This window comes from Doryrhamphus excisus, chromosome 1 (assembly GCF_030265055.1).
Source record: "Doryrhamphus excisus isolate RoL2022-K1 chromosome 1, RoL_Dexc_1.0, whole genome shotgun sequence".
Lineage (NCBI taxonomy): Eukaryota > Metazoa > Chordata > Actinopteri > Syngnathiformes > Syngnathidae > Doryrhamphus > Doryrhamphus excisus.
In genome coordinates, this window is record NC_080466.1 from 8713442 (window position 1) to 8737982 (window position 24541).

The following is a 24541-nucleotide window of genomic DNA, read 5'->3' on the forward strand; positions in this document are numbered from 1 at the left end:
AACCTTTTTGTTCTGAGGCATTATGAAATCATTTAGAGAGACTCTGACCTTGTGTGCACACGTGCGTGTGTATTAATGAGATTTTCATTTTCTTTTATCCACTCCTATGTACCTTTTTAATGCAACATTGTATATTCATACGCTACCCCACTTTTCAACTCCAGTGACCACAGCACTTATCCCAGTACAGACACAACCACATACAAGGTCCCTTCTCACGCTCCACAAGGTGCTCTCTGATGCCAGGTGACTGAAAAAATTTGCTGTTGCACTGAGAGAGTGGGAGCCTCCACATAATTAATTCCTGGCTGGTGCTGCATAACTCATGTCTTGATGGAAGCCTCTTCATCGTGTAAGGGTTTAGAATGTTATGGTCAGCCTGTATTTTGATATCAGAATATTAGACTGAATTGTGTGGATGTCTGGCATGAACAATAGACACTTCGATTTACTTTTGTGTGGGCAGAGGAAATGACAGGACATAACATATTGTATTCCCCTGAAAAAGGCATGATAAAATAATTCCATTGACAAATAATCAATGGACAATCATTATATTAATCATGTTTTAAGGCAAATTGACTTCGCTACTGACTGCAACCAGAAGAGGCCATATTCGTTCAATCTCAACTGGTTTGCTTTTTAAAGATGCTCATTCTGTCATCTGTGATGTCTCCTCCAGAAAACATTGTGCTTATTGTGCCACTGACGTTGAAACAAAAGTTCAGAAGATTAATTACCAGCAGAGGTTGCAGGAAACCACCTGAAGTATTTCTTATTATTAATGCAATAACATGGCGCTGGCTGCATTTGAAATACCATACATGGTCAGTATCCAGAAGCATTATTCATCTCTGCAAGCACTTTAAAATGTTGGTTGAGCAACGCGGCTGTATATATGTACTTGTAGGATTAATCTTTAATCATGGCTGAGCAGTTTGCTTCTTAGCATTATTACAACATTGGTTCCGTTGCTTCTAAAGTAGTGAAATAGATTCAATTAAATGGCGACTTCAAATTGTCCATGGGTATGAATGTGAGTGTGAATGGTTGTTTGTCTATATGTGCATTGTGATTGGCTGGCGACCAGTCCAGGGTGTACCATGCCTCTCGCCCGAAGACAGCTGGGATAGGCTCCAGCAACCCTCGCGACCCTCGTGTGGATAAGCGATAGAAAATGAATGAATGAATGTATGAATGACCATGTTCATGTGCCCGCCGGGACCCACTCCTCCTGGTCCTCATGTCGAGGTGCAACGGTTTTGAACACTTCACCTCCGTGAACAGACAAAGATGAGTGCATAATACAAAAGCACCATTTTTCAGTAGAGATGAAAACAGTGCTGCACCCTGCAACTATTCTACAGTATTACCTCTTTACTAAAAATTAAATCATCACCTTTTCAAACTAGTGTTGTTGCATTTGCACCTACTTAAAATGAAACACTGTCAACCAGTGGGGCCATTGTTGGGCCACAGATATACAGTGGTAGGAATAAGTTTGGGCACCCCTGATAATTTATTATTATCTTATCAGGTTATTTTTTATGTGAAAATGATCTGCCATTGGATGGCAACTTCAATTTTCACTCTGCATTCCTAGAAAAAACGTATTGAAACCGTAGCCCAAATCTGCACCATACTGTGGATTGCTGTACCGTACCTTAATATACTGTAAATGCACTGCTTTTTATACGTTTTTCTTTTGTTTCTATACTGTTAATTGGTAATGGTAAAGGCTTAATTTTATTTTGAACCTGCAGACAGTTTAATTGGAATACATACCATCTTCTAATTCATAAATCCACGTGTCCAAAAAGGAATAGGAAGAAGTAGGAGGTTTAAATTGACTTTGCCTTTTTAGTTTAGTCTGTGTTGTGATGATGTCCAAAATATTGGTAGATACTCTGATCAGCAATAGCAAACTGCCAGCCTGGTAATATTCAACTTAGACATGTTGTCTTCCTCTGCCTGGTTTTTAATGCATCTGTCTCTCTCTGTTCAGTGCTTGGAGGTGTGGAGTCACGTGGTGTGCTGAGGAAGATCAGTGACATGCTGGAGGTGATTCTGAGGAGAATGGACAGTCTCGCCAAACTCAACAACACCACGACTGCCGACACGCGACGCCTGGATGAGCTCAGCTCAGCAATCAACAAGTAGGCTACTTTTTACCCCTGTAGGAATGGTAGGAATGATTGTGAAAGGGGCAATCACAAAGTTTGCTATTGCTTTTAAAAGGAGCGTGGATGATGAAGTAAATGGTCACATGTGTTGCAGAAGAACCCCACAGCTCCTGAATTTTGGTTTTCTGACTTACTCAGTCACATAAAACATTGGATCTAACAATTCCAAAAAGGAAACATTGAAAAAGGCTATATTTTTCCACTCTGCCCCATACACAATTTAGTCTTTCTATTAACAATCAACTTGTATCTGTGCAAAGCAGCTTTTATTTCCTGTTTTATTTGGCTTACTTGTCACCTCTTTATACACTATGTACCAGCATCTCCAGTTGTCACTGTCATTTTAATCTACTCTCCTTTCATATTTTAAATAGCCTAAATCCAGTCTCTCTCACACATCCACAAACCTTGTTAAGTGGTCCAGGATAAGCATTCAGCCTCACTAGAGCGGAAGGATGGAGCAATTAATACACTCTGCCATTGGTGTTAACTTCAATCAATGTCTAGTAATGGACTATTTAATGCCAAGGAAGCAGAGTTACACATAGACCACGGCTGTGGAAAAGGTGTAACTCTTTTGTTGTAATTGTCAAGTGTGCACAAGGTACTCTTAATGGAATCAATATGTAGTTATTGCCGGTAGTTTGGGTAGAGAAAAAAGGTTACTGTTGACATGTAATTAGAGTCACGTATACTAGATCAATACTGAAGGTGTCAGTCCTGTTTTAAATTGGGCTTATATAGTGCATCTTCAGATGCCTCGTTTCAACTTGGATAAATACATTTGAATTAGCAGCAGGTCGTCTGTGGTTACAACCTGAACATGTTCTAAGCCTCATACAGTGGAAAGGCTAAATAGTTGTATTGTGGTAACACTAACATGTCTTATGGAACTGAAAAAGCGAATACAGAGTTCTGTCTTCATTTTTTCACGGGTGACAGACGAAGGTGAGGAGTGGACCAAAAGAGAAGTTCAAGCAATTATAAGTATCTTACAAAAAAAAGAAGGTTTAACCCCAAAGGAAATCCATTAGGACAAATGGCCAGACACTTGCTGAAGACTCCCCTCCTAAGCAAATGTGGAAAAACCGGTGTCTGCACAGTAGATCATCCCAGTCAGTTCATCTATGAACCTCAACCACTAATGAACAGGCTGATGCCATTCACCGATTGGTCTTGGATGACTGATGCCTTACTGTTCAACAGCTAACTAAGTCCACAGGCATCAGTTCCAGTTCAGCCCACACTCTTTAAACCGAGATCTTAGTTTAAATCTATCTAGTTAGGCCTAGCCGATTGCAAGATGGGTCACAAGAATGGACATTTCCAGGTTGATCCCAAGAACTTCCATCGCAGATTGGTAACTCAGATGAAACATGGGTTCCTGAGACAAAACTTTGAAACCAAGCACTGCAAACACTTCAATCAGTTCAAACAGACAGCATTTGTTGGCAAGGACTGTATCATATATGACAATATTTTTGAGGTGTATAACGATATGACGATATAAAGTACCTTGTATACTGCAAGTGTACCTTAAGCCATTTTAATTCATCAGAGTCTTATATAAAAAAAATCTACAAACATTAAGCCATGTAATAAAATACACTCATCTCTAATTGTAAAGCTTATTTATGTATTGGTAACAAACTAGCTAACTTTTTTGCACACATTGCTACACAATTTTCCACAAAGTGTAATGTCTTTTCTTGTGATTAAGGAAGATGGAGTCACCCATGCAATTCCAACAGCATATGTAGATATTTTTACGACTCTTGTTTGCATCGACCGCCTCTGCGTATTGAGCGGGTGGGTACGAGAAACTGGGTACAAGAATAAACGTGCCTTCCGTCTTTACTCAGAGCCTGTATGTTGCCATTGTACAGTGTAAAACGCGGTGAAGATACAATATACTCATCCAACCACACTACGCCAACACTGATAGTTTGCATTCCCTTTCCGCCATTCACTTCCACCAACCTTCACCCATGTTTATTGCCTTTTCAATTTAGTTTGGGAGGAGGCGGTTTAGTATTTATAGTGAGAGTAAATACTTTCCCACACGAATGTTCTTCTCCTCATGATGACAGCATTGGATTCATCTTATACAATATCAAAATCTGCCACAGTTCGCAACTCGGCTTGTTTACGTTTATCATTTATACCGGTTATAAGTAATTTCGTTATCATTGGAAGACTCTATATACTCTCTATATCAGAATATAAAACATATTGGCCAATCCTATACTACATATAATTTTAAAAAGAGCAAAAAATAAAGGCGCACATTTACAGAAAGATGTGCTCTCACTCGGAGGGAGTCTCATCTCTGTGTGAGCTTCATCGGTGCTGACACACTGCCGTGTAGTGGGAAATTGGACTGGATGTCTGAGGCCTCCGCCTGCAATTTCGCCATAGGGCAGCCATTCATTAGGGTAGAAAATATAACAAGGAAAGGAAGCAGACAGAGGGACAACAAAGACAAAAGATTGAGAGGACAAAAGGAGGCACAATGATGTGAAGTTGACTCGCAGTATTTTGGAGATTAGAACAATATTTTTTTTTACCTTTTGGACTTTTGTTCTCTTTTGCTGGGCTTCATCTGGGCTTTTTACTTAAGTTGGTCACTAACAATGCCATGTTTTGGCACAAACTGACATATTGTGCAAAATCTTACCACTATGTTACAATTTATGCAATGTTTTAGTGTGTCATCGCTTTATTATACAACACTGGATTGAGGCAACTTTTCTGACTTTCTGAATATATTTTGACTCATTCTGATAATTTGTGTTATATGCACGATGGATCTCTCCTCATGGTTGTCATTTGCCTGTGGAATTCCAAGGTAGTTGCAGCTGTCCTGTACATCTGTTATGTTGCCTTCAGGTACTTCAACCCAGTCAGTCGTGATCATCGTCCCTCGTCTAGATATAATTCTCCCACATTCATCCAGTCTGAATGACATTGCGATGTCATTTCTGCATAACGTTGTGAGGTGAATCAGTGTGTCGATGTCACGGTTGTTCTTGGCATACAGCTTTATGTCATCCATGTAGAGGTGATGGCTGATCGTGTTTCCACTTCGGAACCGGTTATGATCTGACTGAGGAGGTTTAGGCCTATGCAGAACGGAAGCAGAGTATTTCTGTGGAATATGCCACATTTAATTCTCACCCGTGCAGTTGGCTTCCAGACCTGTCTTCTACAGCCTTATTGGGTTCGTGATGAAGGTTCTTAGCATCCTGTTGATATTTTACTGTTCTGTGCACTTCAGTATCCCTGTGTAATAATGAGGCTTGATCGTTCTGTCGTCAAGCCAGGAAGACACAGGTTGGTGCTTCTGGTTTTACAATCTCGGGCAATTGCCTTATCAAGTAGTGTTGGGCAAAACCGTTCATTTCAGTGAACCGGATCACTCCAGTTCATTCAGTAAAAAGATCAGTTCATTTCGGTCATTTCGGTCAATTGGTCATTATCCTGTGATCACCACCTGTGCATAGACCCAGTCAGCCATTTTGAGTCAGTCCGTTCACTCATGTTTACGTTTGTTCCGACTCAACAGCATAACAACATACGTATGTCATGAACGAACGGGTCAAAAGAACTAGTTCTTTTTGTGAACGGAATGAACGAGGTCACCGACAGTGTCGGTCAATCTCTCTGTCTTTCAGGCAGCTAACCCCACTCACCCACAGAGCGAGGCATGACGATAAGATAAGACAGGCAAGCACACCGATAGTCACGCCCTGCAAAAGGAACTGTGAACTGACTTTCCAGCCAATCAAGAAAAAAACATTTGCAACTGAACGGGTATTTTAGGGGCAGTGACCTCGTTCATTCCGTTCAAAAAAACGAGCTAGTTCTTTTGAGCCGTTTGTTCATGACCGACACACCACTATTATCAACCAGTAGCTGGTGTTTGGCTGCCCTGGTGTTATTGCCAAATGTACGAATATGCTCTGCTCATGTATTGATCCATATGCCTACTCACTTTGGCCGCAATGATGCCTGCCCAAAGACGCTTCCTTTTCAACAGGGGCAGACCTTCTTCACACATGGGCTGGCCAGAGGCCAAATGAGGTTGCAAATTCTTACTCTCTTGGCTTATTTCTAAAAGTAGACAGCACTCTAAAGAGGAGCTTGCTGAAGTAATTACCTGAACCCAGAGGGCCAAGCAGGGACAGGAAACCTGTAGTGAGAAAAGGTACTCCTCAAGCCTGAGTTGCATGCAAAACTAAGCTAACCCCTGCTAGCTTTCATTCATGCTCTGTAACAGGAGATTAAGCCAACTTTTGTCTGCGTTTATTGCTGTTTCAACTTGTTTATGTCGGGAGCAATATGTTTTAAGAAGAATACAAAAACGCTACAGCTGAACGGCGCTAGGACATTGCATGGTCAGAGGAGTGAAATTGAAATATGTGTGAGTCACTTCATAATTAAATTTTAACTTTGAGAGTGTTTAAATGAGAGAGAAAAGTGTATAAAGTGTGTGGTTTTACAGCCTTAATTCATTCATTCATTTTCTACCGCTTATCGTAAAGAGGGGAGCGGGGAGTGCTGGAGCCTATCCCAGCTGTCTTCAGCGAAAGGCAGGGTACACACTGGACTGGTCGCCAGCCAATCACAGGGCACATATGGACAAACAACCATTCACACTCACATTCATACCTATGGACAATTTGGAGTCACCAATTAACCTAGCATGTTTTTGGAATGTGGGAGGAAACTGGAGTCCCCGGGAAAACCCATGCATGCACGGGGAGAACATGCAAACTCCACACAGAGATGGCCAAGGGTGGAATTGAACTCGGGTCTCCTAGCTGTGAGCCTGCGCGGTAACCACTCGACTGCCGTGCAGCGCGTTAAAACATATGTTACTTAATAAGTTGGCTGCTAGGTAGATACTACTAGTTAGTTTCCCTATATACAAAAAATGTTAATATCAGCATTGCTTTTTTCTGTAGTCTGCTGTGAACACTTCTTTTATCATCACAAATGATACAGTGAGTGTTTTGATGTATTTTTGTGAAAATTAATAAAGGCCAAAAAGCCAGAATGAACGCTGACCCCACATCACATACACCTCTTGTGCTGGAGAGCGTCCAGTGATGCAGTGCTGCCCAGACTTTCCTCCTGGCTTAACAGGATGAGCTCATTAGATGAGAGAGAGGGCACAACATCTTTTAAGTAGAATATGAGAAGACATTTTCATTTCCTATCTCCAGAGAGACTCCTTTTTTTGGCCATTGATTTCTTCCCCATTTCTCTTTATCACTGATCTTCTGGATGGTTCTGTAACACATTCTGGCTTGTTTAGCTCCTCTTGATCTGTTTTTGTTTTGCACATTTTGTTTAAAAAAATAAAATAAAAATAAAAAAAAAACAGTCATTCACACAAAATGTGTCAACGCTATGCTTCATGTAGCAGTGGGATACCAACCAAAAAGCCTTCTTGTATTCTTTGATGGCTATAATTTATTGTTTCAGTTCAACTAGCCTCTTTTAAATGAAAAGGAAGACAATTTGGTTTTAGTGCCCTTTGGTGCTCTCGGTCTGCTTTTTGACGCTTGAGCTCTCTACTCCCATTTTGTGCATGTTTTTATGCAATTTATCTCCCCAGCATACCCCATATTTTTTTTCTCCGCTTCATATTTTTATTGCCCTCTAGGCCTTGTTGTTCAGCGCCCTTATCTCTTTGCGCTTTAATTGGCTTATCTCGCTTTGTCCTTTTATGTATCATTTCCCTCTCTGTGGAGGACTTTTATTTCGAGAAGGTTTGGTTGCACTGAGGTGTGAGTCGAGGTTCAATCTTTCAGTGACCTTCGCCTACAAGGAGTTCATCTATAGTAATATTAATGCTGTAATTCAATATTATAGTTAATTAGGTGTTTTTTTAACAGACCATATCAGTTGTTTTATGACTATGGCGTTGGCTCACGAAACCACTTGTACAAAAATTACAGCCAGTTTATTCGTTCATTCATTCATTTTCTACCGCTTTTCCTCACCAGGGTAGCGGGGGTGCTGGAGCCTATCCCAGCTGTCTTCGGGCGAGAGGCGGGGTACACCCTGGACTGGTGGCCAGCCAATCACAGGGCACATATAGACAAACAACCATTCACACTCATATTCATACCTATGGACAATTTGGAGTCGCCAATTAACCTAGCATGTTTTTGTTTTTGGAATGTGGGAGGAAACCGGAGTACCCGGAGAAATGACCCACGCATACACAGGGAGAACATGCAAACTCCACACAGAGATGGCCGAGGGTGGAATTGAACCCTGGTCTCTTAGCTGTGAGGTCTGCACGCTAACCACTCGACCAGCCGTGCCGCCCACAGCCAGTTTAGTGAACATAATTTAAAAACAATTAACTGTTAAAAACTGAATTTGTACCAAATTCTTGTGCAGCACATGTGACACTCGTCCACGGTTTTATGGAAATGCCAGTGGATGAGTGGTTAGCATGTTGGCCACACAGTCAAGACCTGGGTTTGAATCTCCACTTGGGCATCTCTGTGTGGAGTTTTTGCATGTTCTCTCCGTGTGTGCGTGGGTTTTTGTTACGTGGGTTTGTTACGTTAGGTTACGTGGCAACTCCAAATTGTTCATAGGTGTGAATGGTTTGTCTATATGTGATTTACTGGCAACAAGTCCTGGGTGTACCCCGTCTCTCGCCCAACGACATCTACGATCGGTTCTAGCATACCCTCAACCCTTGTGAGGATAAGCAGCATAGAAGATGGATGCATGTTTGTGTAATGGCTGCAAATTAATAAACAGTCAAAGCAATGCCTCTTTTCTTTTCTTTAGCTGTTGTTATACATTATTATTTGTTTATTGTCATAAAGAATATAGAAGACCAACACATACAGTAACAGAAGAACCAAGGGGTAACAGTATATAATGTGTAATGTATTTTTTAATCAAGGACGCATGTCCTTCAAAGAGATATAATTCCAATGTCATTGTGATCACTACCTCAGGGATAACTGCACTTTTTTTTTTTGCCAATCATAGCTAGCATTGACTATAAAGTCAAAATAATTGTATCCCATGACAGGTATTTTTAGTCAAGTCAATTAAGGGCTATTTATATAGCCCTTTCACAAATGTTTTCTACCGCTTATCCTCACGAGGGTCGCAGGCGTGCTGGAGCCTATCCCAGCTGTCTTCAGGCAAGAGGCGTGGTACACCCTGGACTGGTCGCCAGCCAATCACAAGGCACATATAGACAAACAACCATTCACACTCGCATTCATACCTATGGACAATTTGGAGTCGACAATTCACCTAACATGTATGTTTTTGAATACGAATAATAAGGAGTTGTGCTTATGAATTTGAGGTTTAACGCTATAAAGGTCTTGTGAAAGACGTACTTCCACATAGCGCTCATTTTTGTTGTCATCCATTTTCATGCATTTGCTCTTGGCATATAGTCAAGCAGCCTTGCACATCATTGCATGCCCACACATGCATGCACAATTGATCATATTGAGTGATTTGTTAGCATGCTGCATTGGGGAGCATGAATCAGGATTAAAGCCATATGCTGATTTGATAATACACAGAAACACTAACACTGAAGTGGCCATTAAAATAAAGTCATTAAAATGGAGGTAATGGGCACTGCGGCATAAATGAGCTTTAGTCATAATGCAAGCTCCACTTTGCATGATGTGCAACCATGCAGATACTTTGGGGGAATGGGCGGGGGGGGGGGGGGGGGGGTCACAACTACAATCTACACACAGACAACTTATTCAGCACATCGTATCTTGTGAATGAGAAGTTCTGTCATCCGGCAGAGGAAGTGGGAGCGCAGGTCCTTTTCTATTTCACGCTCCAACCAAGTGTCTACCAATTTGCATCACTCTCAAACACTTTCACATCTGTTGAGATGTTAAAATAGAGGAGGGAGCAGAGATGCAGAAACACGAGAGGGGATTGAGATAAAACATGGTAAAAGCTGCAAGAAGACAAGAGTAAAAGGGCCCAAAAAACTAAAATGGAATTATTGTACACATACAAATCTGCAGTGCATTAACATCAAATTACTACTGCGCTCTGAAGATGAAAATCCATCACATATAAGCATTTACTGGGAGGCATTGCACCATTTTTGTCATCTGCAAGCAAAGTCTGGAATCAGTTTTTCTGATGTTGCACATTAGGCACCACATAAACATACTTGCAAATGTCACATGCTTTTTGACTTCTTGGTATTTTTAAGCTTTAGTACTTGGGGGGGGGTCAATGGTTATCCCTAATTTTTCAAGCTATAAAAAGTTATAAAAGCTCTAAAAAATATGTATGGAAATCAGACTAAAAGTTTCCATACACCAGTAACCCAAAATGTGCATACGGACAAAAATATTTATTCTTGTAAAAAGTGGTGTACGCACACATTCACGCAATTTGTGGTTTATAGATTCCACCTTGAGAAGTGTGCATACGCAACTCCGCCTCAAGACACACCCTTTCCACGCCTCCACTACACCGTAGAAGGTCAGTGCAAAGTGACTCGTGGATGTGGCGTCCATATTTAAAGAGCCTTAATTGCCTTGAATTCACGGATGGTGGGAAGAAGACGAGGATGAATAAAAGGGCTTTCAAAGAAATGGAGGTGACATAACAAATAAAACTAAGATTGAGTGACAGCATATGCGCTCTCATCGCCGTGGATGGAGCAGGGCGAACCAAGAAACTACTAAAAACCTGAGTAAGACCCCTGAGCATTCCTTGGAAAAAAGTAAAAGTGGGGTACATGAATAAAAATGACAAAAATGACAGAGCGTGAAGTTGTTCAGTGCTCTGTGTGCAGCACATGATCAAATAAGTAAGTTTAATGATTTTGAGCACGTAAGAGTACATATGTCGGGATGTACAGTAACTCCCCCTTTATAGGGAATATTGCAAGGAGGATTGCTGATATTTCCTTCTTTCTAATCATCAGTATAGATCCCAACTTTCACTGGAGTTACCTTCCAGGACAACCTGGTGACCAAAGTAAAAAAAAAACTGTTTTGCCATTGTTCACTCACGACACAATTCAAGTTTAAGCCCAAAATATGCCTTGCTCAATTGACTCTAAGTGTAATTTGTACTTTTGTGCTGTGTGTCTGCAGGTTTCAACCAGCCGGCCTCATGGAGATGATCCAGGCTATTGCCCAGAATGTCTCCAACATGGCAATCAGGGTGGAGCAGATACTACAGAACAGTATTATGCAAGGCAAAGGTACATGACATAAGTTATGAAATATAATACCAATACTGATTAACTGCCGACTAAGCCAGAAGTAATCTGGGATAGGCTCTAGCATACACGTGATACTAATGAGGACACTGGTTTAGAAAACAGAGGAATGGACTTGCACAGTATATACAGTACAACAGCAGAACACATTGTATGGCCGTGCATTACAATTCTAATAGTTTTGTAAATTGAACTATGCTTACCCTCATCTCTTACATGTTTGTTTCAATAGATGGAGAAAACCCTGGGGACGACTTGTTTATGAAATAGTCTCAATTTCATTAAGCAAATAGAAACGATGTAAAAGGAGAGAGGGGGATTTGGGTAGGTGGGTAGGGAAAAGCAAGAAGGGTTGCATTCACAAACAATATCAATATCATATAAGCAGATTTATTCTCTCTCATAACGTTTATCCTTTTTTTGCCAGCAGCAGACAGGCAGTTAACTCAGTCAATGGAGCAATTAATGCAGTGTGTGTGGCCCAGGTTAGCATAGACAGTCTGTGGCATGACCCGAGGGTAGTTGGCAGGAGCAAGACATGCTGTACTGCTTTTTTTAAAGCTATGGTGGTGGGCTGCATGGGAGACGGACTGTTGGAGCTGTGTCATGCCCCTGCTGCGTTGCTGTGGAAGATTAGGTTATTTTCACAAGCCTGCACAAGAAATGCATTAATTAACTTGAAATATCTTTCTCTTGGTCTTTTGTTTTACATTGTACATGATACATAACCTGAGTAGTATGTCAGTCAAAATAACTATGTAGCGTTCATTATATATACCCTGTCCAGTTAGCATTTGTGATCAAACATGTGCAGGCAGTGGAAATGATTATGCAAAACACAATGTAGTCAAAGTCAGGGCAACATATTAAAAAGGTTTCCGCAATGGCTACATTGCTGAAACAATTGAAAACACGCACTTCTATAGTGGATTGCTGCAGAGACACAAGAGCAAATTAGACATCTAAAAAGTGACATTTATGACATGGATGACACGTGACCCATACAACTTTCTCGATCGACAGTATTGCATACTGTATATTTCCATTCATGCAATGTGGCGGGTATGCTGGAGCCTAGACGGATTGTATTTTGAAATAAAATAATTACATGGAAACCTTGATTGCAGCCATCATGTTGTGGAATTTGATAGGGCACGTGTTAAATGAGCCGATGAGCAGTATCATGTTGATTAATTGCTGTATGGATCATTAACCTCAATCTCTACATATTAACATTTGGACCTTAGAGCTTTTGTACTAATGAAACCACAATTACTGCATGTAAAGCAGATTCCATAGTATGTTTAATGTACGGTAACATAACTAAAGTACTCACCAAATACTTAGCTACTAAGGAGTGGTGGTAGTTCATCCTGTAGGGACTTTACCTTGGGGTATTTCAAGGGCCTCTGTGTACCAAAGTACACACTTTAGGACTGCTTGTTGCTGCCAAAGTGCCCTAAACCAAAGCACAGGGATCTAGACCTTGTAATAACTGCTCAGAGGGCTCTGCACGTGCATGTGCTTGTGTGTATTCCATTCATATTTATGCTCAGTATAACAAAGTTTAAACTTGTAAACGTGTTCAAATAAATACAGGTTGTTCTCGGTTTATTTTATGCCCAAGGTTATCATATCATCAGAATTTCCTACAGTTCCCACGTTCTCATTTCTTAATTGTGTCTTTTCAACAGTGCGAGATGGGACATCAACCCAGTGTGATATACCCAAAGACCCCCGCTACCCAGAATGTCCTGGAAAAGTGGATGTGAGTGCCATTCTTACTTTGACATTTTGCCAATGGGAAGGCTCCTGTGGTTCACATATTTCTTGATTTGTGTTTATTCTGCACCATGGGTGAGGTCGTTGTTTGGATCGTTTGTGGTGAAAAGCTACTTAAACCCTCAAAAGGTTGTCTCAGCAACTGGCAGGCAGGATTTCAAACGTTTGACGGGCTGGATGAGGACCTCGGGCCGTAGTTTACCCATCCCTATGTTAAATAGTAAATAAAGACAATGGCTGTGTTCACACTGCAGTTTATAATGTCAAATTGGCATTTTTTTTATTTTTTTTATGGTCATTGAAAAGAATGCGACTTGTATTTGTGTGAGCACAATGCTTCCAGGAAGTGACACGCTTGCACACAACACAGTGTCACACATGTGTAGTAAAGATGTCCCTAATTTGTGGTCTCATTACAACCAGTCAACCAGCTTGTCTCATGCACATTGTCATTGACTCCAAACACTTCAAGATAGCTTCACTCTTAAAACTGTACACTTTCTTCACAGTCATCCACCCACACATCACCTGATATTATGTTCACTGTATATTTGCTAGTGTTGTTATGGAGGGATTTGTTGTGCTTTAAATAATAAATACGTTTGTGCAGCTGCAGCAGTTACTAAAAGCATATTGCTTGACAGCTCATTGTATCTCAAGTAGATTATGTCTTGCTCAGGAAGCACTGAATGAAATTCCAATCAAATAAAATGTTTTGACAATAAGAGTCACGCTCTGTGAAAGAAACCCAATTCTACTCCTACTTTTATTATTATACTATTAATTCAGTCATATGTAGAGTTAATGCATACGTGCATATGTTCCTCTAGTGGATGCGAGCACGCTGGACCTCAGACCCTTGCTACGCATTCTACGGTGTTGATGGCTCCGACTGCTCCTTCCTCATCTACCTGAGTGAAGTGGAGTGGTTCTGCCCCCCACTGGCCTGGAGGAACCAGAGCAGCCAGCCTACCCAGCATGTTCACCAGCCAAAGGGACCCAAAAGGCCGGTGAGTCACACGATCTGTAATTCTGTACACACTACTGCATACACGACTTGAAGGGGGTATTTATATTAATATTTTCACATTTCATAGGTGTATAAATTGCATAATCTATAACATGCATAACATCCATAAAAAGACAGCGTTCTGGGTGCCTTGAAATTGTATTTTTGCAAATCTGCTTCTAAAGTGGGAATGTCTGAAAATGGCAGCTTGTCATTTCTGTGTAGACAACCCAAAGTGCTGTTTTTCAGAAACGATTACGTCACTGACCCACCACCACCCCATCAGCATCATGTGCTTTGACGACAACCCAACATAATATCAGAATATTTTGATGGACATGACTCTCGCAGTTGACATTCTTCAGATATTTTCTATTCGTATTGAAATAAATTAAACATGGTAACAATACCTTCAGAAAAGCCACAAATGCACTACACTGTAGAAGTGTCGCTTATCTTGGTTGTGTTCGCTGACAGTTCACCACACTGGCATTTAATTGTATGCTAAAAAGAATATAACTACTGTTTTAGCCACAGTAGATGATCTGTTGAAGCTGTTTGGCTGTGAATTCCAATTAATTTAGTGAGTGTGTGAAAATGTATGATGTGGTGTTGACGGGAGGAATGTTATAACTAGAATAAAACATTTTACTGTCTTAGATGCCCACTCTAATGGTCTAATCATTTCATTCATTTTTTCTTATTGATAATCTTGTCGTCTGCTGCTGGCTCGGGGAAAAATGACTCCGTTCATTATGTATCATATACTGTGCAGTGCATCTGGGAGTGTGAGCCACCAGTCCCCATTCCTTCACAGCAGTTCACTTTCATCTGACCCTATTCAAAGTCTACTAATTAGGCATGCCTGATCCATCCATCATCCACTCTTTTTTTTTTTTCTTCTCCGCTGACTCAGGGGTCACAGAGCAGACCGACCTTGTCATTTGCCACACACAAACTAGTTTTATACTGCATAGTATGTACAGAGAGAGACTCATTCTTAATTGAAGAGTTGATATACAGTGACGTGCAAGATGTGTTCAATGAATTGTACGAGTGTTTTTAGAAGTTTAGAGGTTATTGATCATGACTACATGACTATTTTGGGTGTTTGAAAATAGTTGAATAGAGCTGTGAATAGGGCTGAGCACCATGCACATAATCTTTATAGTGCCATGACTGTAGCTAATACCACTGTTCTGAAAGGGGACCTATTATGCTTTTTCCACTTTTCTGACCTATAAATGTAGTTTCAAAGTTTCAGATAATAAGGTTTGCACATTTGGAAGTGAGCCCTGAAAGACGTTTTGGGATGGCTCAAAAAGGCATCGTGAAACTGTCCCTTTGTGATGTCACAGAGGGGAGGACTTCCTTATATGGGCGTGTCTGTAAGCAGACATCTTTAATTAGCGGTCCCCATCCCCTATCCTTTCCAGATCGGATTCAGGATCCAACGCATATGGCTGAATGTTAAAAGCGGACGTTTTAAAAAGATAAATTGCAGTTTATTATCAACTCCTATACCGTTTATCAAAGTTAGCGGCACAAACCCGAAGTGTTTCTAAGCACTTGGGAGTGTGACCAACCACAGCAGAGTGGCCGTGCCTGGAGGCGGATTAAAACAGACCGTTTTCGCGGGAACCATGAAATCGAAAGAAATACAGCTGAATAGGTGCAGATTCTGGAATGTCTATAAAGCTTTGTGTGCTGGTTAGCGTGTGTAGCTGCTCTATAGGAGTCCACAACTCAATACAAAATGAGCATAATAGATCCCCTTTAAAATGAATATGTATACTTAGAAACAAATAACTGCGGTGATTAATGGGCTGACCGCATAGTTGGCAGTCACAGTGGCCATTTCCATTGTCCATTCCAGCAGTACAGTCATGAATATTTTAGATACTTATAAATATGATGCATGTGCTCAACACTGTAATACCCACCCAATACTTTTATTACAGGGCCAAAATTCAATGCCAGGTTTTTGAGTAGGTGTTGACATTGATGTCCTGCGACTAGGTTTTTTTATACTTCTACTTTATCTCACTTCACTATATCTCTCCATTTAATCTCCATTCATCAACCCCTCTTCCTAGGCTGCTTTCCGCACAGATCTGTCCGTGTTACTGGACCAGATTGGTAACGGAAAGGAGTCTCTTAGCTTCATGAAGCGAAGAATCCGTCGTCTTGCACAGCAGTGGGGTACAGCTGCCCAGCGCCTCGATTCCACGCTGGAGCACCGCTGGAGGGACCAGAAGAAGGTACAAGGGAGGTTATGTGATTTGTCTCCACACAACATCTTTAATTTGTTATTAGGCCTGTCACGATAAACTTTACTGGTCGATATTTGTGCTATTAATTAGCGACCGATATGCGATAATTTTGACTGAACAAACAATTATTAAGATTATCATTCAAAATCATTGTGTCATGTCACATTTGCACCACTGGTGTAGTGTACCTGTGTGAGACTTACCATATTTGCTACGAATCATGAAGCTTCACCATGTCACACACAATTCGAGGGCTCATAATAATCATTCTGTTTTTGTTGTTTTTTTTTAATCATTCGAAAAATCTACACATCCGTTATCGTGACAAGCCTATTTGTTATTAAATCGACAGAGATAACAGAACCCCAAGCGTCCATAGTCTATAAACACATGATTAACATGGCATGTCTAAATTGCCCACTAAGTGTTAAACTGTTTGTGAATGGTGGTTTGTCATAGTGTGTCAACCCTGTGATTGACTGGTGTTCCGCCAGGGTGACCCCTGTGCAGATGAAAGATGATGGATGGATTTTAAGGCTCAGTTACAACCTCTGTAGCTGAATGCATACTCTCAATGTGCGCTATATTTCCATCCCTGTGCAGTTTTTATAGCACACAGCAAGGCATAGAGTTGTAGCATTCCCATCCAGAAATGAAATGTCTGAGTATAAAAGCTGGCGAGGAGACACTAATAATAGACTTGTGGAATGTTTGAGAGAGTGAATTGTAGAACCGAAAACACTGTACAAACTGCTGTATTTCCTCATATAGTGGCCAGTAGCATTTATTTAGTCAACTGAAGAGGGTACCAGGCATCAAGGCTTTGTTTCAATGTGTAAAATGACTGCTCCGAAGCACACCATAGACCAGAACGTAAACAGGCACATTAATAATAAACATAACAATAGCTACAGGCTACAGTTGCGGACGTATTCCACTTAGAGCTAAAACTCAACTCTGAACCCCCCAACATCCACTTCCTGTCCGGTTGAAACATGAAACAAAAGGAGGTCACTAGTGATAACGGTGATTGGGTTCGTGACTCTATGTCAAGCTATACTGGTGCCAGAGGGCAATACGACATAATGAGAAAGGGAGGGATTGTTTGGTCATAAAGAAGGCACAGTAGAAAATGGATTCAGGAGTGTTGAATGAATGAGCAAAAAGAGAGTGGTAAAGCTTTGCTGAGGAGCCCGTGGCTGCTGGTTTCATTATAAAGTAGTTAAAGTGTGAAACTTAGCGTGCCATCTAAATCTGGACTTTATAACATTCAAAGGACAAACAAAAGCACCGAACAGAAAATGAAGACAAAAGTTCTTTTGATGAAGCAGTTTATGAACGTATTTAGCCGCTTCTCCAAAATGTTGCCCACTGCCTGGATTGCTTCCTAAAGTTAGTTAACGCGGGTAGCAATAGTACCCTGTCACTGTGATTGATATTTGCCTTTTTTATGCAGTGCACTGAGGGGATTTGTTACTCTCTATCACGGCTGCTTGAAGAGCCTAAATGCCTTACAATGAGCTGCTACTATCTCAGAAGCAGATGTCCTCGTGTTTGTATGTGTTAGCCTTGCTGTCAGAGGCTGTTCATCACTGTAATCGCAAGTGTGATTGGTGGTGGCAAGGTGCTACAGTGGCGTGTAGTAGCGGCGAGCGACTGGATTTGATCCTGAGACCTTTTGATGTAAAATTTGCATATTCTCTATTAGCCTGTTTTGCATCCGCTCACAGGCTATAGCATAAATGTTCAGTTAATGCTAAAGGTTTGATTTGACTCAAAGTCAGGAAGTACCAATGTGATTGTGAAGGTTATTGGCAGGCGACCTTTTCCAAAAATAGACCCTTCTTACACACCAAACGTTGACGTTACATAGCAAGATAAGTGGTGGAAGATAATGAACACATAAATGACTTCCTCCCAGCAATGCTGAAAAGTACAAGGATATGCTTCACTTCAATTAAATCTTACCTAAAAGGGTTGTGTGACCTGCCAATGACTTTTCACAACTTGTCTTTAACACAATCCACATCCACATTAATTCACATTGAAATCAATAGTCACAATTTGGAATTGTAAATGCGGCATGTTTCTGTCAATTCTCCTGTTTGGATGAGTGTTGATTGAAGAAAGTCAATGTTAACTCTGAAAATGAATGAAAAAATAGGAATAGGATTTTAAATTTTTTTTTAATAATCTTGAATTTTTTTGTATTTCCTTTGTCAGAGTAGCCATTCAGTTGGTAGTTCAGGTTTAAAAATAAATAATGTACTGTAAGACTCAAGGGAATTGACCTAATTTCACAATCCAGTTGAAGTGTATTCACTGCTGTTTTGAATTTTCTCATCAAGTGACTTTCAAAGCATCCATGGAAGCTGAATATGTTCTATATATTTGAGTGTCAGCTCCTTTTGAGAGCCGACTGACCCCTGACTGATCTCATGAAGATTATGCTGAGGACCAACTTTGCAGGTGGGAACAGTGGGATTGAGAGAACTAAAAAGAGCTAGGAAGCTTACGAGGATTGTGCCAATGATGGGAAATAAAATGCTGTATATACTCAGATCTAATAATTATCACACATAAATACATCTGCTATAGAGATGCCTCCATTTTAACAAAAATCAACCACCACATGTCGCAGTAGCTGTCTTTAACTCAACACATGTATTGTCACTTGGGAACGCCCTCTTTTCTAAAGTGTTCAGACCATAATTGCCACATAAACAAAACAAAAAACGAACAACGTAGAACATAATTGCAAACAATATAGAACATATTTAAGCACTGTTCAAAAATCATGTCAGTGACCCTTCAAGGTTCATCTCACTTTTTCCAGAAAATGTCTTGATCATCAGGATGTTTGGAAAAATGCTCTGTGGCCTAATGAGACAAAGTTTTACTGTAAGTATTGTAAGGTGCATGGCCCATCCCGTCTGGCGTAAAATTAAAAAGTAAGACTTCAGAAAAAGAACATCATAGCAACAGTAAAATATGGTGGTGGTAGTGTGATGGTCTGGGACTGTTTTGTTACTACTTTGCTAGGACCTGGAACACTTGCTGTGATAAATGGAACCTGATGTCTACCAAAAAATCCTGAAGAAGAATGTCCGGCCATCTATTAGTGACCTTGAGCTGAAACCAACTTACGCTTACCGTGTATCAGTGAGCGGTACAAAAGAGCGTTGGTCCGCGTTTACTGAGTAGTATAGTGTGTCCATCATTAATGCGCCTTTCCCGGCAAGAACGAGCAGCTTCTTCTGGCAAACGCTGTGGTCTCCTTCGTGGAAACACAGCAGCATAGTGTGTGCGACATTAATGCACATTTCCTTCAGCAATGCTTTCAGCAACAGTTTGGATACTTCACGTTCATTTTCACAAAAACAGTCCGATGTGAAACGCTGTTGACAGATGAAAGTATTTTTCTCCTTTTGGGAATCACCACTCCAACCACTTCTGCCTGAGCTTGCGTCGTAAAAAGAATTCTTGGTAACCACGGCTAACAACCAGAAACAGAGCAAAGCAGAGCTGTGTGGAGGGCAATCTTAGAGCGTATATGGCCTGCAACGCATGCCTATATAAGAAGCCCGGCTCCTTGTGATGTCACTGGAAGCCAGTGTTCAGAGCCATCCCAGACTTCTCTCATGGCTCACGTCCAAATGCGCAAACCTCCTTAACTCAAACTTTGGCATTGTTTAACACTACAATACAACATTCTAACAACATTTATAGGTCAGAAAAGTTGAAAAAGCATAATAGGTGCCCTTTAAGGAATGTCTGGGGATTGTGTTGTAGTGAGAGGAGAATGAGAAGGTGAATTTAAGGGTAGTGTATGTCGGATGACAGTGCCAGCTTGTGTTGCCACATGTGAAGTTCCATCAGCCTGCTCTCTCTGACCTTCACAAGAGGCCGTAGTTTGCACACTCTCACACACATACACACACACACAATCACGCATAATTAAAGGCGCTTGTACTGTCAAGCTTTCCTCTGCCACCGAGCAAATGATTTAGTAATTAATTTACTCTTATTTCTTCCCCAAAATTACGTTCAAGCAGATTTACCAGGGATCACATTGTTAGCACATGCACACACACGTACTGCAAGAATGGGTTTGATTCATAGTAATGCCTGATTGAAATCATAGCAGGGCCAACACACCATAGCCTCAAAGGACAAACTGTAATCCAACAGAAACAAGAGAAGCTAATCTCTAAATAAGATAACAAGGCTAACCCTAACACTTTAGCTTACCTTTGTCCTTTGGTATCAGCCGGTATCATGACAGGCCCAGGCAACCAGCTGACTTGGGCAGGCCAGGGCGTCATGCTATGTGAAGGACCCGGTCTGATTGTTCCTGGTCACAGATGGCGAGTGACCCTTGGCACCTGCTGTCAGGCAGAAGGGTGCTCAAAGCGCAGTTGGAGCAGCCAGCATTACGAGATGCTCTGTGGTTTGTTGACTTTGGTGACCAGCTCAACACTCCAGACTGCCAGCACATAGAGAGCTGCTGACGTCCCCAGTGCTTCAGTTTCAGTCAGTGCTCCATTTGTTTGGGACTGTGTGACAAACACTGAATGTGTACTGTATGTACACTGCTCACAATAAGTTGTATTGGATATTGTTATTTACATGACACTGTAGTGGTAGGTTACCGGGACATAATTCACCCCGGAACGATCGATAGGGGAGGGGTTGCCACCCGGAGGGGTGGGCGCAAGGGACGGGGGTTTTCTGCTTCCTGTTGTGGTTGAGAGATGGGGCTTTCATGTCTTACGTAGCAAAGAGTGCAAGTTAATGTTTGCAAGAAAAATAAAGTTTTCTCCCAAATTCGACACTCTGCCTCAGACTCCAGTTCTTCGGCGCTTCACTGGTGACCCCGACAGTACCAGTGAAGCGCAGAAGAACTGGAGTCTGAGGTGACCCCGACAGTACCAGTGAAGCGCCGAAGAACTGGAGTCTGAGGCGGAGTGTCGAATTTGGGAGAAAACTTTATTTTCTTGCAAACATTAACTTGCCCTATCGATCGTTCCGGGGTGAATTATGTCCCGGTAACCTACCACTTCAACACTCTATTATCCTTTGTTTACATCACAATTCACAGGCTATTGGATCACTGCAGGGACATAGCAGACAGTTGCCGCTAGCATACCAAGCAACCAAGCTAACTAAATCCAATTTAGTTATTCTAGTAACTTACTTATTCTCCAGAAAGTGTTTCAAACTGAGTGGTAAGGAAGGACAAAGAAGCCAAAAACTTACCACTTCCACACAAAATGGAGAACCTTTTTTTCCACTCCGTCTTAGCCATGGCATGTCAGCTCGGCTCAGCCATTGGAATAACTACAATAGTTTAATACTTACGGTAATTAAAAAAAAATAGCATTCCAAATCGTATTGCCATTATCTACAAATTTGATGTAAAAAAAATTGTAAACGCCTGAGAGGCTGGATTCTTCTATCTTCTTTTGCTGTTGTTTATGTAACACAAGCTCCCCAAGTAGCTTTGCCGAGCCTGAAAAGTAATGGTGCCGATGCCATGGGTTGTCATCCTTGCCATCTGCCACCATAACTGTAATGAAAATTCATTTATCCGCTTTTTATGAAGCAGAAGATAATAGATTCGGCTTATTAAACCGGGGGATTTTTCACGCCAGCTGGACTCTCCACGGAGGTTGACAGTTGCTGTTTGTTCAATCTTTCATTCACATTTTGTGCATGATCACAACATTACAGGCAAGCAATACTCTTTATAGTTGATTGCTGTCGATGACACGTCACCTTTTATGCAATCAAGCAGACAGGCAAACATGTGGCTGACTTACTGTAAGTAAGAACCCTCTAAAATCGTGGCATAGTTCATACACAACACACATTTAGACCAAGTCTCATCACGGATGCATGCTTAAAGTAGTGCACCCTGTTTGCCATTTAGCGGTGGGAGGTGTTCATCCTGTGTTAGGTAATCAGGATTACTCTGCAGAGCATTGGTAGGACATGGCCCAGGTTAAGCCAGTTTGAAAAGCAACATGTCGCTTATTTCTTGCTGGGCTGTAATGATTATGTAGGTGGCACAGTGAGGATTTTATACAGTAGTTGTGTGAAAAAATGTTGCCTCCTTACAGATTTTTTTTTTGCATGTTTGTCACACTTATTCATCATCCATCCATCCATTTTCTATACCGCTTGCACTCACAAGGGTCGCGGGCATGCAGGCCTGCTGGAGCTTATCCCAGCTGTCTTCAAACGAATTTAAATATTCGTCAATGACAATACAACTAAACAGAAAATGCAGTTTTTAAACTTTTTATTATAAAAGGAGGGAAAAAAACTCAATCACCCTACGTGAAAAGGTTATAAAACAATTTCTAAAGATTTGGGACTCCAGCAAACCAACATGAGAGCCATTGAGAGACAAACGTTTCACTTTTTTGAAGGCATGTGTCCCATGACATGTGGCAAAAAAGTAATGCTGCATTTCAGAAAAAGAACATAGCAATGGTAAAATATGGTGGTGGTAGTGTGATGGTTTAGGGCTGTTTTAGTACTTCAGGACCTGGAATACGTGCTGCGATAAATAGAACAAGGAATTCTGCTGTTTACCAAAAAAAAAATGACATGTTCATGACCTCAAGCTGAAACCTGTGTTCTACAGGAGGACAATGGTCAAAACATACAAGCAAACACACTGCATGACCTTAAAAACGTGATTCATGCTATTCATAAGCGGGGGCTGTGAAGAGAGAGTGGCTGACTTTCGCTTCCTGCAAGTCCACATTGAGGAGGACTTGACCTGGAGCGAAAAAGGCCCAGCAGAGACTGCACTTTCTGAGAGTGCTCAGGTAGAATAATATCACCCAGAAACTGCTTGTGTCCTTTTACATGGGTTCTATAGAGAGCCTATTGACATACTGCATATGCATAGGTATGGTACACCAGCTGTGCAGTGGATCAGAGGAAAGTGCTCCAGAGGGTCATCAGCACAGCTCAGAAGATCACTGGCTGCCCTCTCCTCAGCTTGGATGAACTACACAGTTCCCGCTGTCTCAAAAGAGCCCAGAACATTATCAAGGACACATCACACCCTGGACACTACCTATTTGAACTGCTGCCGTCAGGGAGACGGTACAGATCAATTAAAGCAAGGCTAATAGATTCAAAAGCAGCTTCTACCCCACAGCAATAAAGAAACTCAATAATAGCCAAAATAGTTCTTATGCTACGAGGTAACCTAGGGACTGTGCAATGTGAATGAGAGTATGCTTGAATGCATTGTAATGGATTGTAGGCTTTTTATGTTTTTAGGCTCCTTTATAGCTTGTATGGTCTTACAACAATGCACTTTAATTTAATTTTCTTGTATCATAACAATGACAACAAAGATATTCTATTCTAAAACTCTCCAATGTGGCTAAATTAAATATAAAAATGTGAAATCACATAATTAGTTTGTTTTGCATACTGTCTTTGATTGACTGATTGATAAGGTACATACATTAAGCACAACTATGACTTGCTTGTCAAAACCAAAGAACTGAATATAGATAGATGCTGTCAGACAGCTGCAATAACACAATGATGCAAAAGCTTTACAAACCAAAAAAAAAAAAAAATATCTCTTATCTTATCTTTGTTTGTAAAGGTCATCAGCCGGGTGCTACAAGCAGTGGTGCAGTCAATGTCCCGAACTCTTATCGCAACATTATACAAAGTAGACAGACAACAACTAAGCACATTTCTGTGCACTCTTTCAGATCCTAATCCATGTGGGTTTCCTAACAGAGGAGTCTGGAGATGTTTTCAGCCCCAAGGTGCTTAAAGGAGGTCCCCTTGGAGAGATGGTCCAGTGGGCCGACATACTCACAGCACTCCATGTTTTAGGACACAATCTCAAGATCTCAATGTCTGTCAAAGAGCTCCAGAGGTGAGTTGCTGCACTCTTATTGCAGAAGGTAATGCCCAATAACTGTTGTCTATTGATCAAGTCAATGGAAGTCAAATTCAAAATTTGCATCTGTGTACAAAAAAATGA

At 41.1% G+C, this 24541-nt stretch overlaps 1 protein-coding gene across 3 annotated transcripts in view; it reads left to right on the top strand.

Moving 5' to 3' along the window:
• The window catches only part of LOC131134126 (alpha-1,6-mannosylglycoprotein 6-beta-N-acetylglucosaminyltransferase B-like), a 77310-nt gene that overhangs the window by 24498 nt on the left and 28271 nt on the right, over positions 1-24541 (top strand). For 2 of the 3 annotated variants that reach the window (XM_058079026.1, XM_058079008.1), the window contains 6 exons: positions 2006-2156; positions 11321-11430; positions 13143-13216; positions 14061-14240; positions 16336-16500; positions 24264-24433. In XM_058079026.1, the coding sequence (XP_057935009.1) occupies positions 2053-2156; positions 11321-11430; positions 13143-13216; positions 14061-14240; positions 16336-16500; positions 24264-24433 (803 nt within the window). In that variant the 5' untranslated portion in view covers positions 2006-2052. The remainder of the gene's footprint in view (positions 1-2005; positions 2157-11320; positions 11431-13142; positions 13217-14060; positions 14241-16335; positions 16501-24263; positions 24434-24541) is intronic. The other variant, XM_058079019.1, reaches the window with a different exon arrangement.